Below are 14,675 nucleotides of genomic sequence, written 5' to 3' on the forward strand. Positions count from 1 at the left end.
TTCCTGCTGAGGTAGGACTTGGCATTAGAATCATTCCCCACACAGCTCTTTAGGCAGTTACTACCAATCAATCAAATTAATCAAATTATAAAATGAAATGTTTTTCCTATTATAGATGTCCTTTCCCACTCTTAGCTTAATCTCTTTCACTCTTCTCATTCCTCAAATCCCACGTGCTCCATGAAATTTCCCCTGAACATTCCTACAAAGGTCATTTCCCCTGAACTACAAAGGTCATTCCCACTTCTTAAAAGCCTAGAGGAAACTATAACATTCATTTTGCACATGTCATTCAGCATCATAATGTATATATCTCTCTAAGATGCGAGTTTCTCACTTCAGCACTAGTGACATTTTGGCCTGGATCATTCTTTGCTGTTAGGCTGAACTGTGAATTAACAGGATGTTTAGCAGCATTTCTAGCCTTTACCCAATAGATGTCAACCTCCCCCCTCTCCCTGTATGTGATAGACAGAAATGTTTCCAGTTTCCAGACATTGTTAAATGCCCTCTGGGGGAGAAAATTGCCTCCAGGTTAGAACTACTGTATTGAGAGAGAGACAGAGACAGAGACAGAGACAGAGAGAAGAAAAGGAAGGGAAGGGAAGGGAAGAATCTTCCTTATGAGTCTGAGACTTGCAGGTATGGACCATGATCATACCTGATACAGTTCCTTACACATAATAGGTACTGAGTAAATATTTGCTAATTGATTGATTAATTGGGAGTGAGGAATTGTCTGCGAAGGGGGAAAACCCTTCCCTAGTGTGGACTGAGAGTTACACCATCAGTGTGTCATTGCTTCGGTTAAGCACTGCAGAGTTGAGCAATGCAGAGAGCTTGCAAAGAGGCCACCTCCACACACACCCGCTAAGCTGTTATCGGACCCCATACCTGAGTGTGCTGGAACTAGCAGATCATTTGCAGCAGGGACAACTAGACCTATTTGGGGGTGGTGGGAGGAGGTGCTGGGAGAGGGCTGGTTGAAGAGTTAGGCTTGAAGTTTAGACCATGATGTGGGAGACCTCCTTCACTCTTCTTCACTTGTCTTCAGTCCTCATGAAGGAAACAGGAGGGCTCGACTAAAGACATCCTTTTATCCACAAAATAATCATCCCTCCTGAAAACTCTCTTACCTGGCTGTCTGCGAACGTATTTATCTGCCTGCCCCCACCCCCTGCGCCCCTTGAAACATGGAGTCTCTGTAAAGGGAAACAAAGGGCAGGGAGAGCTTGTATAAATCATTATCCGCAGTGCAGCTCTCCAGGTCCACAGAGAGGTTTAAATCATCCTTCACGAGTCAACCAAAAGCTAACTCCACACTTCCCCAGCTGATCAACTAACTGTTCCTGGTGAACTGGAAAGAGAGCTGAGGCTAAACATTGCAAGAAGGTTTTCTGAGTGCCCATGGTGTTACCAGGCTCTGCAGGGACTCTCTGCACCCGGCTTCTACTTTGTCCTTACAACAGTCCTATAGTCAGCACTGTTATCCCCATTTCAGAGACCAGAGAACTGAGGCTGAGAGAGGTAAAGTAACTTGTCCAAAGATCCAGAGCATATTGAAGAGAGCTGGGATTTGATTCCAGTACTTAGTATGCCCTGCTCAGTGCCTTCCAGGAAAGCTTCTATGCGAAACCAGATATATTTCCCAATATGTGGTGTTGGTGTCCGTCACTTAACCCTTCTTGGCCTTCAAAACCCCAAGCAATGCAGAAAATGGAGGGGTGGGCTTCCCTGGTGGCGCAGTGGTTGAGAATCTGCCTGCCAATGCAGGGGACACGGGTTCGAGCCCTGGTCTGGGAAGACCCCACATGCCGCGGAGCAACTGGGCCCGTGAGCCACAACTACTGAGCCTGCGCGTCTGGAGCCTGTGCTCCGCAACAAGAGAGGCCGCGACAGTGAGAGGCCCGCGCACCGCGATGAAGAGTGGCCCCCGCTCGCCGCAACTGGAGAAAACCCTCACACAGAAACGAAGACCCAACACAGCCAAAAATAAATAAATAAATAAATTAATTAATTAATTAAAAAAAAAAAAGAAATGAAAGGTTTAAAAAAAAAAAAAGAAAATGGAGGGGTTATCCTCAGCTGAGCCTAAAATCATGGAGACTCATAAGCCACAGAGCATAGTCATTAAGAAGGCTGGTCTTATTTACGTAGCTAGGTATCAACCCTGACCAATGAGTCTATCTACCTATGTAATCTGCCAACCTAGCTCCATCCATCCATCTCTCCATCTCTCCATCTCTCCATCATCTCTCCATCCATCCTTCCATCCCTATTTAGGCACAATAGATGTCTAGAATGTCCTTAACATTCTAGTGGCTTATTAGATTGAAATGAATGTTGAATATTCTTAATATTCAAGGTTAGGCAGGAGGCATGGTGGAGTGAAATATTATGCACTTTTCCTTTCTTCATTATACTTTGAGGTATTGCTTAATTTTCATATCAATAAGATGATGTCATGATTACAAAACAATATTCTGGGATCAAGCTGAGCTAGGCAAGTCGTGTCGCCTCCCTGCTCCTTGATTTCCTCATCTGTAAAGTGCGCGTGGTTTTACCAACATCGACTGACTGTTGGGAGGATTAATTGAGATGAAGCACACACAGTGCTTGGCCCACAGTAAGTGCTCAGTAACTGGTAGCTGTTGTGACCATTGGCATACTTCTTTGCACAGTGTCCGACACACAAATGTCCGACTGATACTAACTTCTCTCTCTTCCGGCTGTTTCCTTGCCTGGCCACAACTTATAAAACATCCTTATTGATGGATAAGCAGAGGGTTTAGCACATTGCACGACACACTCTTAGCCCTTTAAGTGGCAGTTATTATTGTTATCCTTCAGCCCCCAGTACCTCCTTCCTGAGTCACAATATCCTTTCATGACACTTTTTCCTGTTGAAAGTTGACCTTGGTGTCTTATGCAACCTGGATGAAAATGTTTGCAGGAGAAGGTGAGGGGCTGCGTGGGATACTCATGCAGAGCCCACATCCTAGTGATGCTCGTGGCTTTGATTTTTCTCAGGGATACGTGAGCCGAGGACAATACTACATTCTCCAGGACTCAAAACAAACTTTTCTGCACAGCCCTCCCTGAGGCATTCGGTGCAAAGCTTGGAAGACCACCATCGGTGTGTGTGTTCATTTGTGCACTTCCCCACCCACACCTCCACAGATGTAATTGGAAACATTTAGAAAAATCATCTTCTTAAAAACTGGGGTGTCCTAAATGATAGCCCGTCTCCTGGCAAGCAGCCTTCTCAAGTCCCACAGGCTCGAATGGCTTTAATCAGAGGCTGAGAGCCGCTGTAGCAGGCTCCCTCCCCTTCATTCGCCTCTGAACAACAGGGAGACAAACCACTGAACTTGAAGACAAAGGGGGATCCACGTAAAACTAGAGTCCGTGTCCACACCTGCCGGAGGAGGGTCAGAGTCTGCTACAGAATGGTCAGTTAGCGAGAAAAGCTTGCTGAGTAGTGGTGACACTACCACAGACGGGAAGGGTCAACACTGAGCACATAGTTGCACTTTTCGCGCACCCACCACCCTGGGAACAACTCCAGTGTAGCGTCCTGGAGAAGGGTGGTAAGACATGGAAACCACCTCTTTAAAGAGGGGTTCTTGAAACACACAGCAGCCAGAGGGAGCTTCTTAAAACCCAAATTAATGGCCTCCCTTTGCACTTGGAAGTAAACCTAAATAAACCCTTGCCCCGACCTTCGAGGGACTTCAGGATCTGGTCCCAACCTGTCTCTCCGACCTCATCTTATATGTGCTTTTCCTAATTTTGTACCGTCTTTTCGATCCTCCAGCACTCCAAGCACATCTGACCTCAGGGCCTTTGTATCTGCTACTCAATTGCCCTGGAATGCTGTTCTGCCAGATTTTTGCATGACCAACTCTCATCATTAGATCTCCACCCAAATATCAGCCCTCTAAGAGGCCACCTCTTGTCTCCCCTATTGAAAACAGGTCTCTTCCCATCTCAACCTCATTGCTCTGTAATATTCCACTAGTAGCAGATATCACTGCCTAAAATGATCTTACTTATGTATTCACTTGCTTATGGTGTTTCCCCATCCCTGGCCCCAGTGAGGGTGTGAGTTCCTTAAGAACAAATCCCTTGTTAATCTCATTCATGACTGTCCAGAGCACCTAGAACCATGCCTGGAACATAGTAGGTGCTCAAGAAATATTTGTTACATTAAGGAATGTGTGAAAGAATGATCTCACTCTGGCTTGATCAAATATAACTTAAGATGGAGTAAGCTCAGAAGTAGAACAAAAATTCTTTCATTTCTGTCCTCTCCTAGGGCAAAGGTGTTCTACACATGACCCTAACTTTTCAGTGTTTGGGGGAGTGGTCCCTGTAACATTCTTTTAAAGATGGGGAATACTATAAGAAGTTCAGTCTGTCATCTAACAAATATTTATTGAGCTCATACTATGTGCAAGTTCAGTTCCAGATTCTGGTGATAACAGCAATGAATAAAGGACAAAAATCTCTGCCCAGGTGGAGCTGACAGTGCTGACATGAGAGACATCATGGATTTATGAAAAGAACACAGGTTTTCGCGTCAGAAAGACCCAGATTCTAATTCCTGCCCCACCATATACTAAATGTCTGTCTAGGCAAGCTGCTTGACCTCTATGCATCTCACTCTCCTCATCTGTGAAATGGGCATAAAGTTGACCTAATGAGGTTGTTGAGAGGACTCAGTGAGATGATAAAGGTGGAGTCCTAAGCACAAGGAATGAGTGAACAGAATTTGCTTGCCTTCCACATCCCTTTGTGATTAAACACCTCTTTGTGTCCTTTGGAAGATTTAAAGTGACCCCACACTACAGAGCCACATGCACAGGCTCCAGCCAAGATCAGAAAGTGTTCGTTTCAAAGGAAGAGTGTGTGGCCACTTTAGTCTCCCCTTCCGGCCTGGGTTCAAAGCAGCCTTGTTACCACCACCCCTATCCCCCACCCCCCACCCCCCCCCACCCCCCCCCCCCCCCGCTCTTTAACAGTGAGAATAGCTCTCTGAGGAGACGCCTTGCCTGCGGTTCTGGCCCTAGTGATGCTGGAGAGCTGATCATTAATGCCCACAGTGCCAGGTAGTGGTGCACACAGCTAACTCTAAAGAGTTGCTGTGTTGTACAGATGGAACATGTCTAGGTGCATCCAGAGTACATAGCATCCAAGAGGCACGTTCCCGTCTTCCTGTGATGTTATGCTTTGACATGGATCAGGCTACACAAAACCCCTGGATCTGTGCCCATCAAGAAGCTTCTCCCTGAAGGAAGGTGACTTGGTTTACTCTGTCATACAGCAGGGTCCCTGGGTAACCAAAGAATGTCACTGCACACAAAGACAGGCACTTTCTAAAGCCAAACAGCTGGAAGACTAAGCTTTTGATGAAGACAGTTACATTTCAGGCTTTTGAACAATCTGGGCACCGTTGTCATTCATCCTACCTGCCAGCAACTGTCCCCAAATAAAAGAAATCTCCCAACGTGCCCTGCTCGAAGAGGCACACATGCGGTTTACTAAACAGCTTTATTTGGGGCGTGCTGTTAACCAAAGGCATGCTCAGAGTCAAAGGACACTTAGCTGTTTGTCCAAAGCTGTAATTGGGAGTGCTTGATGCATCCACAGACAGTCAGGGGTAGGTGGGGTCATTATATCCTCTGTCCAGGTCAGGAGTTTCAGTTAGCCAATCTGCATAGTTTCTCTGGACCAGAGTCAGCAACAGCAACAAGAATACTAATAGCTGATCATATTGAGGGCTTCCTGTGTTCTAAGTGCTCTATACAAATTGATTTAATTCTCACCAAAACTGTACGCAGTAAGAACCATTTCTATTCCTTTTTACTCTGAGGCATAAGACACTGCCCAAGGTCACATGCCTAGTAAGAGGTAGAGCTGAGATTTGAACTCAGGCTGTCTGGCTCCTAGGTCCTCACCTGACGTTGGTTCTTTGGAGCACAACCTTATGCATCCGGCTCCCTGCTGTACCCGGGCACCTAGCACAGTGCCCAGAACTTGAGAGACCGCACACACTACTTTCCCCAAAGATTGCTGCAAACTACAACTCTGAGCTTCCTGACAAAGCTCTAAGATGAACGGGTTTTAGAGTCCCTGAATTCCTCACGCCATAGCCTCCTACCTCCGGTCCTGGATCTGTCACAAAGACAGCACCAATTCCATCCAAGAATAAAATCTGTTATATAAGCGCATGGCAGACATGGGGGTGAATGGAAAAGCAACCTGAGAGTGGCATTTGGCTACTCTTAGTCTTCAAAGGAATTGGATGGCCCCATAGATAAAACTTCTCATCTCCCTCGGCATGCAAAGTTTCCTCGCTCATCTCCTCTCCTTGGCGCTCTCTGTATTTTATTTTATTTTGGTCGAGCACATTATTTGAAGTTACTATGGCAACGTGTCACCAGCTGGCATCGCATAGTAATGCTGGCATTTAGGTAGCAAGCTCCCGAAGTTGGCTCTTGCCCTCCCTCTGCGATCTCATCACTCCCACTGATCTCAGGTGAGCGGGGGACGCATTGCAGCAGCCGTGCCCCTCTCCCCTTGTTTGGTTAGTTCTTCAAGGCAGGGCAAACTGATCACCTCTTCCTGGTTCACTCAGCACTGCAGGGTCCTGACCGTGTGTGTAGGTGTGTTTGCTTTAGAGGTAGTTAAATAGATATGTTTGAGTGTTGTGCACCAAAACTATTGGCCTTATCAATAAGATCATCATCATCATCACGATGATGATTTTTTATGCAAAGGAGCAGATTGATTTGGAGAGGGCTACTCTCCTGGTCGCAGTCACCCAGTATCCCAGCTAATTAATATTAATGACACAATATTGGGTTTCTCTTTTTCCTCTCTTGCCATCACACAGTGAAGAGACCCTGATTGTCTTCCTTTGGAGCTTCAGCTCTCTCCCAGGTGTGCAAGAGCTCCCTACATACTGACGGGCTGAATTGTCCGGATCAATTGATGGTCACGGATCAATGAAGAGGGTTCTATGTGGCAAATAAGCCCTGCCACTCCAGGCGTTAAGTAGCCCCTCATCAGCCAAGTGCCTGCGATGATTGCATTTATTTTTACACGTTTGACCTAGTTTCAAACCATGTCTCTTCATGCTGTGATGCATTAGCTACATTTTAAACCACCCCGAATGGAGCCGGGGTGACTCTGCCTGCTTTGCGACAGCATCTCAGATACAGTTTCTCTCCGGAATTTAATATGCAGGTCCCCCTGGTATTCTGTTTTAAGAAGTGATTTCCTATCTGGGCACCTGGAATGCTGCTTGGGTATAGATGAGTGGCTGCCTCACGCCTTGGTAGTAAATATATGTTGACCACAAAATTTCCACCAAGGATGGAAGGCAGGGCATTCTCACTAGCCTGAATTGCAAGGGATCCCTCTACCCCTCTGTCCCCCATGCAGTATTCAGGCTTTTCCATGTTGCCGACAGGGCTGGGAGTTTGGGGTCCGACACTGTAAAGTTTGAGCAATGTCAACATCAGGAGTGTCTGAGTTGCTAGGGCAAATGCAGTCTGATCGTCACCCCCACTCCCAATCCCTGCAGCTCTCTCTAAACACTTAAGACATGGTGGATGTAGAAGGTCTCAAACTTGTAAAAGGGAAAAGGGGCAGGAAGCAAAGAGGTGGATTGCCGTGCTGAGGACACTACTGAAAAAGGGATAAACGTCAGAGAAACACAATGCGATTCCACCATTCTATCACTGCACGACAGAGAGGGGCTTTTGGTTTTTAATTTAAATGACAGAGAGGAGCCTTTACTGAATTCGAACCTGCTGCTGGTGTATCATGCCATTTCAGAAATCAGTCAGTCACATCGGTGCGATTTCTGACAGATTTGATACTAAAGTGGGCTAGACACCATAGCAGACAAAAAGGGAAGCTTCCAGTGGGAAGTAAAGCACTGTCATTTCTCATTAACAGCCAAATGCAGGTAACTTGTCCAAACTTCAGTCACATCACACTACAGATCGTACTGGAAGGCACTCAGCCGGGTTTTTCTATGGGGCAGTTAGAACGAAGAAATGAACAAGCTGGTAAAAGTAATTCTGATTGATCGATGAACTGTACACACCCTGAGCAAGTCCTTATAAAAAGATAATGGTTTCTTTCGTAAAATGGTCACTCTCTCTAGATGGGCACTGGAATCCCCTTCCCCTTTTATTTTCATTTAAAATGAAGCATGGAAGTTTCTCTAAACAAGGCTTAAGACAATGCAGCCTTTTCAAGGTAATTTCCAGGCAACTTGAGCTTTGAGGTTTGTTGTTGGCTTTTCCCCCCTTCAAATTCAAATCAAGCCTTTGGAAATACCAAGCATTCCGTATCTGTATCTATGCATTTCGGGCAGCCTGCAGTTCTGACAATGGTGGATTTTCCAACACACACACACACACACACACACACAAGCTCACAATCCCAGGACTCATTTAAGCCAAAGCTTTAAAAGTAAACTGTCATCCAAGAGACGATAGCATTTTCTCTGAAAGGATGATCGATCACAAAAAATAAAACCTACCCAGATCTCTTACCTTTTGAAGCAGTGGAATTACCTGCAGAGAATGTCCTTCCTTTCTTTGCAAAATGAGCCAGGCTTTGGCCAGCAGCAGAATTACTCCAAAAGAAGAAATAATAAGTCCTTTATATTGTAATTTTCACTGTTTATATGCAAGAAGTGTAGTGGGTCTGCTCACGTAGGAATAAATAAAAAGCCGAAAAAACTGCACGGCAGCTACCATGTGAAAAGGAAAGACCTCTAGTGGCCACCGGCTGAATTCTTGGAGGAAGCCCCTCACAGAAGAGATGGAGGGAGTGGAGGAGACACACGCGTGTGTGTGTGCTCTCTCTCTCTCTCTTTCACACACACACACACACACACACACACAAACTCAGAAGATTTCTCCCCTCCTGCGTCCAGCCTGGATGGAGGGATAAAAAATAATACGCTTGTTTCTTGGTTTCGGTGGGACCTGGTTAAATTAGCAGTGATGGTGGCATTCTGTCTGGTTTGAAAGGGACAGATAATTTCACAGACTCACCATCACCCCCTGAGGGCGTGAGCCGGAGAGAGGATTTGACTCCCTGGACGGCCAAGGCGGTTGGCCCCCATATAGAGGTACCAGGTCCCCAGCAACATAGTGTCATTGACTTTACTCATGAGAGTCCCAGTTTTGTGCCCCCTGCCAGCTCTGCATGTTTTCTGAACATTTATGGTGCACGCGTGTGGTGGTCACTGGCAGGCAGAGCTGGCTTCCCAGGCGTGTGACCTGGCCCAGTGCTCAGAAGGACCCTGTGGCTGTCTTGAAAATCCGAAGAATTTTTACAAGGACTCTTTAATTTTCATTTTGTTCTGAGCCCCACAAATGGCACAGCTGGTCCTGCTGACTGGGAAAGCATTTTATCCCTAACGTCCTAATTGAAAAGAACCTAGAAGCAAATGAGAATCTGTATCTTTGGGAGTTACTTTTGGGGATGTGAACTTGAAGAACATTCAATTACCCAAAAGACTTCCTGTGGAGGAATGCAGAAGGAGCTTCCTGGGGACATCAAGGCTGTTCCTTCCACCGCTGTCACTGAACTGTAACCCTGTCATCTGGGAGGATTTTTTTTTTCACACTATATTTTTTTGGTCTTTTAGTTTTATTTTTTTTAACAAAGACAGCAGTTTGTGATACAAATATAATACTTGGTTCAAACATAACACGTCCAGGCCCACTCTCTGGTGTGTGTTACGTCTGACACCCTTTAGAAATGGGGTTTCCTGGAGACACCTGCATCACACCAAGCTACCCATCTTCCACAGGCCTGCCCTTGACAGTGGGACTTCCTTTGGTTAAGATGGCAGCCCAGTGGAGTCTTGTGGGAGACACTCTTGAGTGGCTTCTCCCAGCTGGTGGATTTATGGTCAGTACTTCCTTTAGCAGGTTCCCAGAGTAGATCCCTCTAAATTCTGCTTTCAGACACTAGCCCTGACAGAAAGTGCCACCCTGGTACAGACTTATAAAATCTGGGAGAGAAGAAGCAGAAGAGGGTGTGGTGATGTGTTCTGGTGCATGAAAGGGTGTGGTTCTTTCTCCTCTGATCCGGTGGATCCTTTCAGACCCACTTCCTCTCCACGTCCTCGCGTTGATTTCCCTCTTGTCTGAATCCCTCTGGCACTTGATCTGCTTCGCTGATCAAAGTCTTGTACTTTTTTCCTCATGGTTGTTAATCTTGCTTTCCCAACTAGATCATGAACTCCTGAGAGCAAGGACTACCTCTTCTCATTTCTTTTATCGTCCGTGGCCCTTAGCAAGTACTTGTCCCCGGCAGCTGCTGGCTTCTCACTGACTGATTCATGGTCCAACAATTGATGCTCTTGTAGGGAACTTCAGTGTGTTCAGGGCACCATGGGAGCCATTTGATCCTTCTGATACACCTCTCAGGGTGGATACAGATGGATTATTGTCCCACTTTACAGATGGAACAGTTGGAGATTAGACATGTAAAATTATTTACCAGAAAATCACACTGTGTCCAGAATCTTGATACAGGCTGGATCTCCTGACATTAATACAGTGCTCTTTTCCCAATGTACAAGCAGCTGGAGAGGTAATGAATAGGGCCCTTATTGTCTATATCTGGAGCTCGTATTATAGTCCTAGTCATGTAATAGGTGTTCAATAAATGCTTTTTGGATGAATGAGCTGATGAATGAGCCATAAGGAGACATTTACTCTCAGGGAAATTTCACATGCTCATCTGCTAAGGAGAAATTCTGCATCCCTGGGGGACCTTTTTATACTCACCTGGGATAGAGAGGTGTTTTCCAGTCTGAAGTCAAGTAATTGAAGAAGATGAATCTCATGGTCCTCTCTCCACTGTTTCATGGCATTTTTCTTTATTTCTTGCAGAGTCACTTTGTGGCATGTATGACAGCCATCTTAAACCAGATGGGTGACCAGCACTATTCCTTCTATATTGAGACATTCCAGACCAGCTCTGAACTTGTGGTGAGTCTATAGGATGCTCTGGGGCAGTGTTGGGGAGATGCGTTACACAAAAGGTTCTTGAGAGTTTAGGGCATGAAGGTCTTCCTGTGCACCTGGAGTATGTGTGGGTCTAAGTTTGCAGGCATGTTTGTGTGATTCCCTGTTTCTCACTCCTATTTAGTCTTGTAAATATCACTTCTGGGACACATCTTCTGTCCATGTCATACATGAGCCCTGGGTGCCTAGTCTACATATGCCTTAAAACCAGTATTTGTTGATGAATCATGGACATTTTGAGGCTTAAGAGCATGAGTGTTGGAGTCACACAGTCTTGGGTTTGAATCCAGGGTTTGTCACCTGCTAGCTGAGGAAGTTAACTTTAACATTTCTTAAGCCTCCGTTTACCCATCTGTAAAGTAGGGATCATATCATTTATGTCACAGGGCTGTGACGGGATTAAATGAGAGCACAGTAGCTCTCACACTGTAAGAGTCCACTAAAAGTTAGCTATTATTACATTATGATAACGAATGCATAGAGAAAGTTGGCCTCTGAGCCCCTTTCTTCTTCTAACCTCTCAGGGCTCGTTTGCTAGGACTGTCTGCCTGTGGCGGGTGGCCTGTGGGCCCGTACCTCTGCAGCAGATGATATCATCAACATAAAGCCCAGCCCGGGCTGTCCCAGGGTGTAGTCGTCCCTCTGCCCTCAGTATGGTCAGCTTTGTCATTGTCTCCTTACTATTGCCAGATTCAGGGGTTCTGCTACCAGGGGCTCACTTTTAACTCTCCTTGAAGGAAGCAAGGGCACCAGAATTGGACCAACCTCAGAGAGTAGCCCACAAAAAGAATCAATAGGAAGCCAATGTCCTGCCCCTTCATCCATTTAGCTTTGAGAAGGTCTCCTAACTGGAGTAGGATTGGCAAGAAATGGAACCTCTTTCTGGATATACAAAAAAATGAAACAAAAGGAAAGCTAAACAACACAAGATTTCTCCCCCTCAAGTTCTCTATGTTATGTGACATGGAAATAGAAAGACTGGATTCCTAATTTTCGGTCCTCAGTGGAAGGAAGGGTGGGAAGGATGGTAGGAAAGGGAATTGTTATGTATTAAATTTTACACTTCTTATGTAATCCTCCAACAGTATGGCATAGGTGTTAGTAGTCACATTTTACAAGTCTGCAAGCTGCTTGCTCAAGACCACACAACAGTATGTGGCAGAGAGAGGATGTGAACCTCTGCTCCAGCCCTTACACCGTGCTGCATCTTCTCATTCAGAAGCCAGGCTTTCCATCTGTGAGGCAGAGGTCTTCTCCATTCCCACGGGAAGGGAGTGTGCCTGTGACGATACCCACACCTCCCCAGGTGACGTCAAGGATGAACGATTATACTCACCATCGTCATCCTCGAGCACTTAGTGAACACTTACAGTGGGCCAGACTCTGTGTGGAGCATCTCATAGACAGTGTGCACTTAATCAACCCTTTGAGGTAGATGTCACCCCGTTCTGCTAATGTGGAAACTGGGACTTAAAGCATTGAGGTAATTTTCCCTAGAAGCAATGATTGCTAGAAAGGAACCGATCTCATTTCCAGAATTTTGCAGTTTAGCTTAAAGCAGTGATTTTCAAATTATATTTCTCCTAGCCTCACTATCTTCTACCATAAACACACACACACACACACACACACACACACACACAGGCATGCATGCATGCACACACACTTCAACCAGAGCTGTTTTCTACGTTTATCTATTTTATGTATTAGGTTCCAGGTAAGATTTTCTCTGAACAAAGAATTCCGCTGTTAAAATAATCTGAAAACCACTGGCTTAAGGAAAGAACTCTGAACAGGTTTCCTATGGATTTTAATTTTACCTTAAGCAAACAGGCTGGATGCCTTCATTTCCTGTAACAGGAGGATGCCAGTGGTTCTGGTCTTTGCTATCTAGATTTGTCTTGAATTTGTGTTCTCCAAAGGTAGAGAACAAGTTTGATCCACTGAAAAATCTGATGGGGCATGTTGAGGTCCACTTTGAACCTCTTCAAAGGAGAAGGAGAGAATCCCTGTCATGTTTCCTCTAAGCTGCTTGTTCACGTGCCTATGACATATGAATTAGCTGTGTTTACAGTACAGTAATTAGATGTTCATTTTAATAATAGTTTGTTTGCTCAATGGCCTGAGATGCATTCATATAGTGTAGATCATTTCCTCCTCAAGTACATATTTGGAAAGATGATTATAAAATTGCCACATCAATGAATGCATTTACTTCTTTACTCCCAAAGACAGAATTAATAGTGCTTTATTTTGAGAGTGTTTTCACATTCCATATTCATGTTCCATTTATATTTGTGAAACAGTCTCCCGGTAACAAATCGTAAGATTTCATTAAAAAATCCACTCTATTGGTTTCATTGGATTTACTTAACAAAAGGCTGTACCCCTTCCCTTTCTGCACCTCCAAAAATTAATAAAGGAAAAATTTGAACAGCCAACAAGATCGGGGCCCTTCCAGTCATTTCCTATAAAGCAAAATGACAGGTGTGTTTTGCTTTACTATTGCAGGACTTCTTGATGGAGACATTCATCATGTTCAAGGACCTCATTGGGAAAAATGTGTATCCTGTAGACTGGATGGCCATGAGTATGGTTCAGAACAGGTGAGCTGCCGCCTGCTTCCAAACAGCCCCGTCATCTCAGCACTCACTTTCCTGGTAGAGACAGAAAGTGGGGATAGTTTCTCCCTGGTGAAAATAAGTCGAAGTGCCACAGACCCTTTCTTTGTACATTTAACCCCCAGGGAATTGCTCACCGATCTTGAGCTATTTATTTATTTACTATTATTTATTCCTTTTTATATACTGAACTGGCTACTCCCTACCTTCTCCATTCTTCAAATACTAGTTAAAATGTACTTTGTCTATGAAGCCTTCCCTAAACTCTTGAGACAGGAGAGCTTAAGGTCAGTCTTATTAAAATTGTATTATTTTAAATTTATTCAAAACAATAAAATATATTCTGTGACACGCAGTAGAATAAGTTTAGGCGGCACTGGATTACACAGCTTTGAACAGCTTTCTGTGCTGCAGGACTTCCCAGAGCCTTTAGTATGCTAATGGGATGCTCTAAGAGAAAGATTTAGGATACAGCATTTCACAGATCTACTTGCCCATTGAAACATTTGGTGTGAATATATTTATGTCTCCGTGTGTATATATAATACTTATTAACATCTCATAGAATACCAGAGTAACCCAAGTATAGCTCAGATCCCACATGGCCCAGTACCACAATAGATAAGAGTAACTGAGCAATTTCAGTCTTTAATGCTTTCTCTCAAATCATGTCATTTCATCAAAATGAAGTTCAAGTCATAACACTCAGTAGTATTATCTAATATTCCCTTTCTCCATTCTTCTGTCTCTCAGTATCTCTCCTATCCCGTGGTTTACCCAAGTCTCTCTCAGAACCTTATCCTCAATTCCTGTCCACAAACTCCTTTAAAACTGGGGTCTTCTAGGCTCCTTTCTTTCCTTTCTCTCTCACTTTCCTTTGGCTTCTTATATTTGTTTTAGGTCCTTCCCATGGAAACCCCTTCACTCTACACTGGCTGGAAGTTTTATCTCTCTCTACCTATTGTCCTTGTTTTGTATCACAAGA

At 44.8% G+C, this 14,675-nt stretch overlaps 1 protein-coding gene across 1 annotated transcript in view; it reads left to right on the forward strand.

Moving 5' to 3' along the window:
• Window positions 1-14,675, forward strand: part of DOCK2 (dedicator of cytokinesis 2) — a 417,766-nt gene that overhangs the window by 309,068 nt on the left and 94,023 nt on the right. The window contains exons 28-29 of the mRNA XM_068534609.1: window positions 10,935-11,033; window positions 13,581-13,675. Coding sequence (XP_068390710.1) covers window positions 10,935-11,033; window positions 13,581-13,675 — 194 coding nt within the window. The remainder of the gene's footprint in view (window positions 1-10,934; window positions 11,034-13,580; window positions 13,676-14,675) is intronic.

The sequence above is a fragment of the Eschrichtius robustus genome, chromosome 2, assembly GCF_028021215.1.
Source record: "Eschrichtius robustus isolate mEscRob2 chromosome 2, mEscRob2.pri, whole genome shotgun sequence".
NCBI lineage: Eukaryota > Metazoa > Chordata > Mammalia > Artiodactyla > Eschrichtiidae > Eschrichtius > Eschrichtius robustus.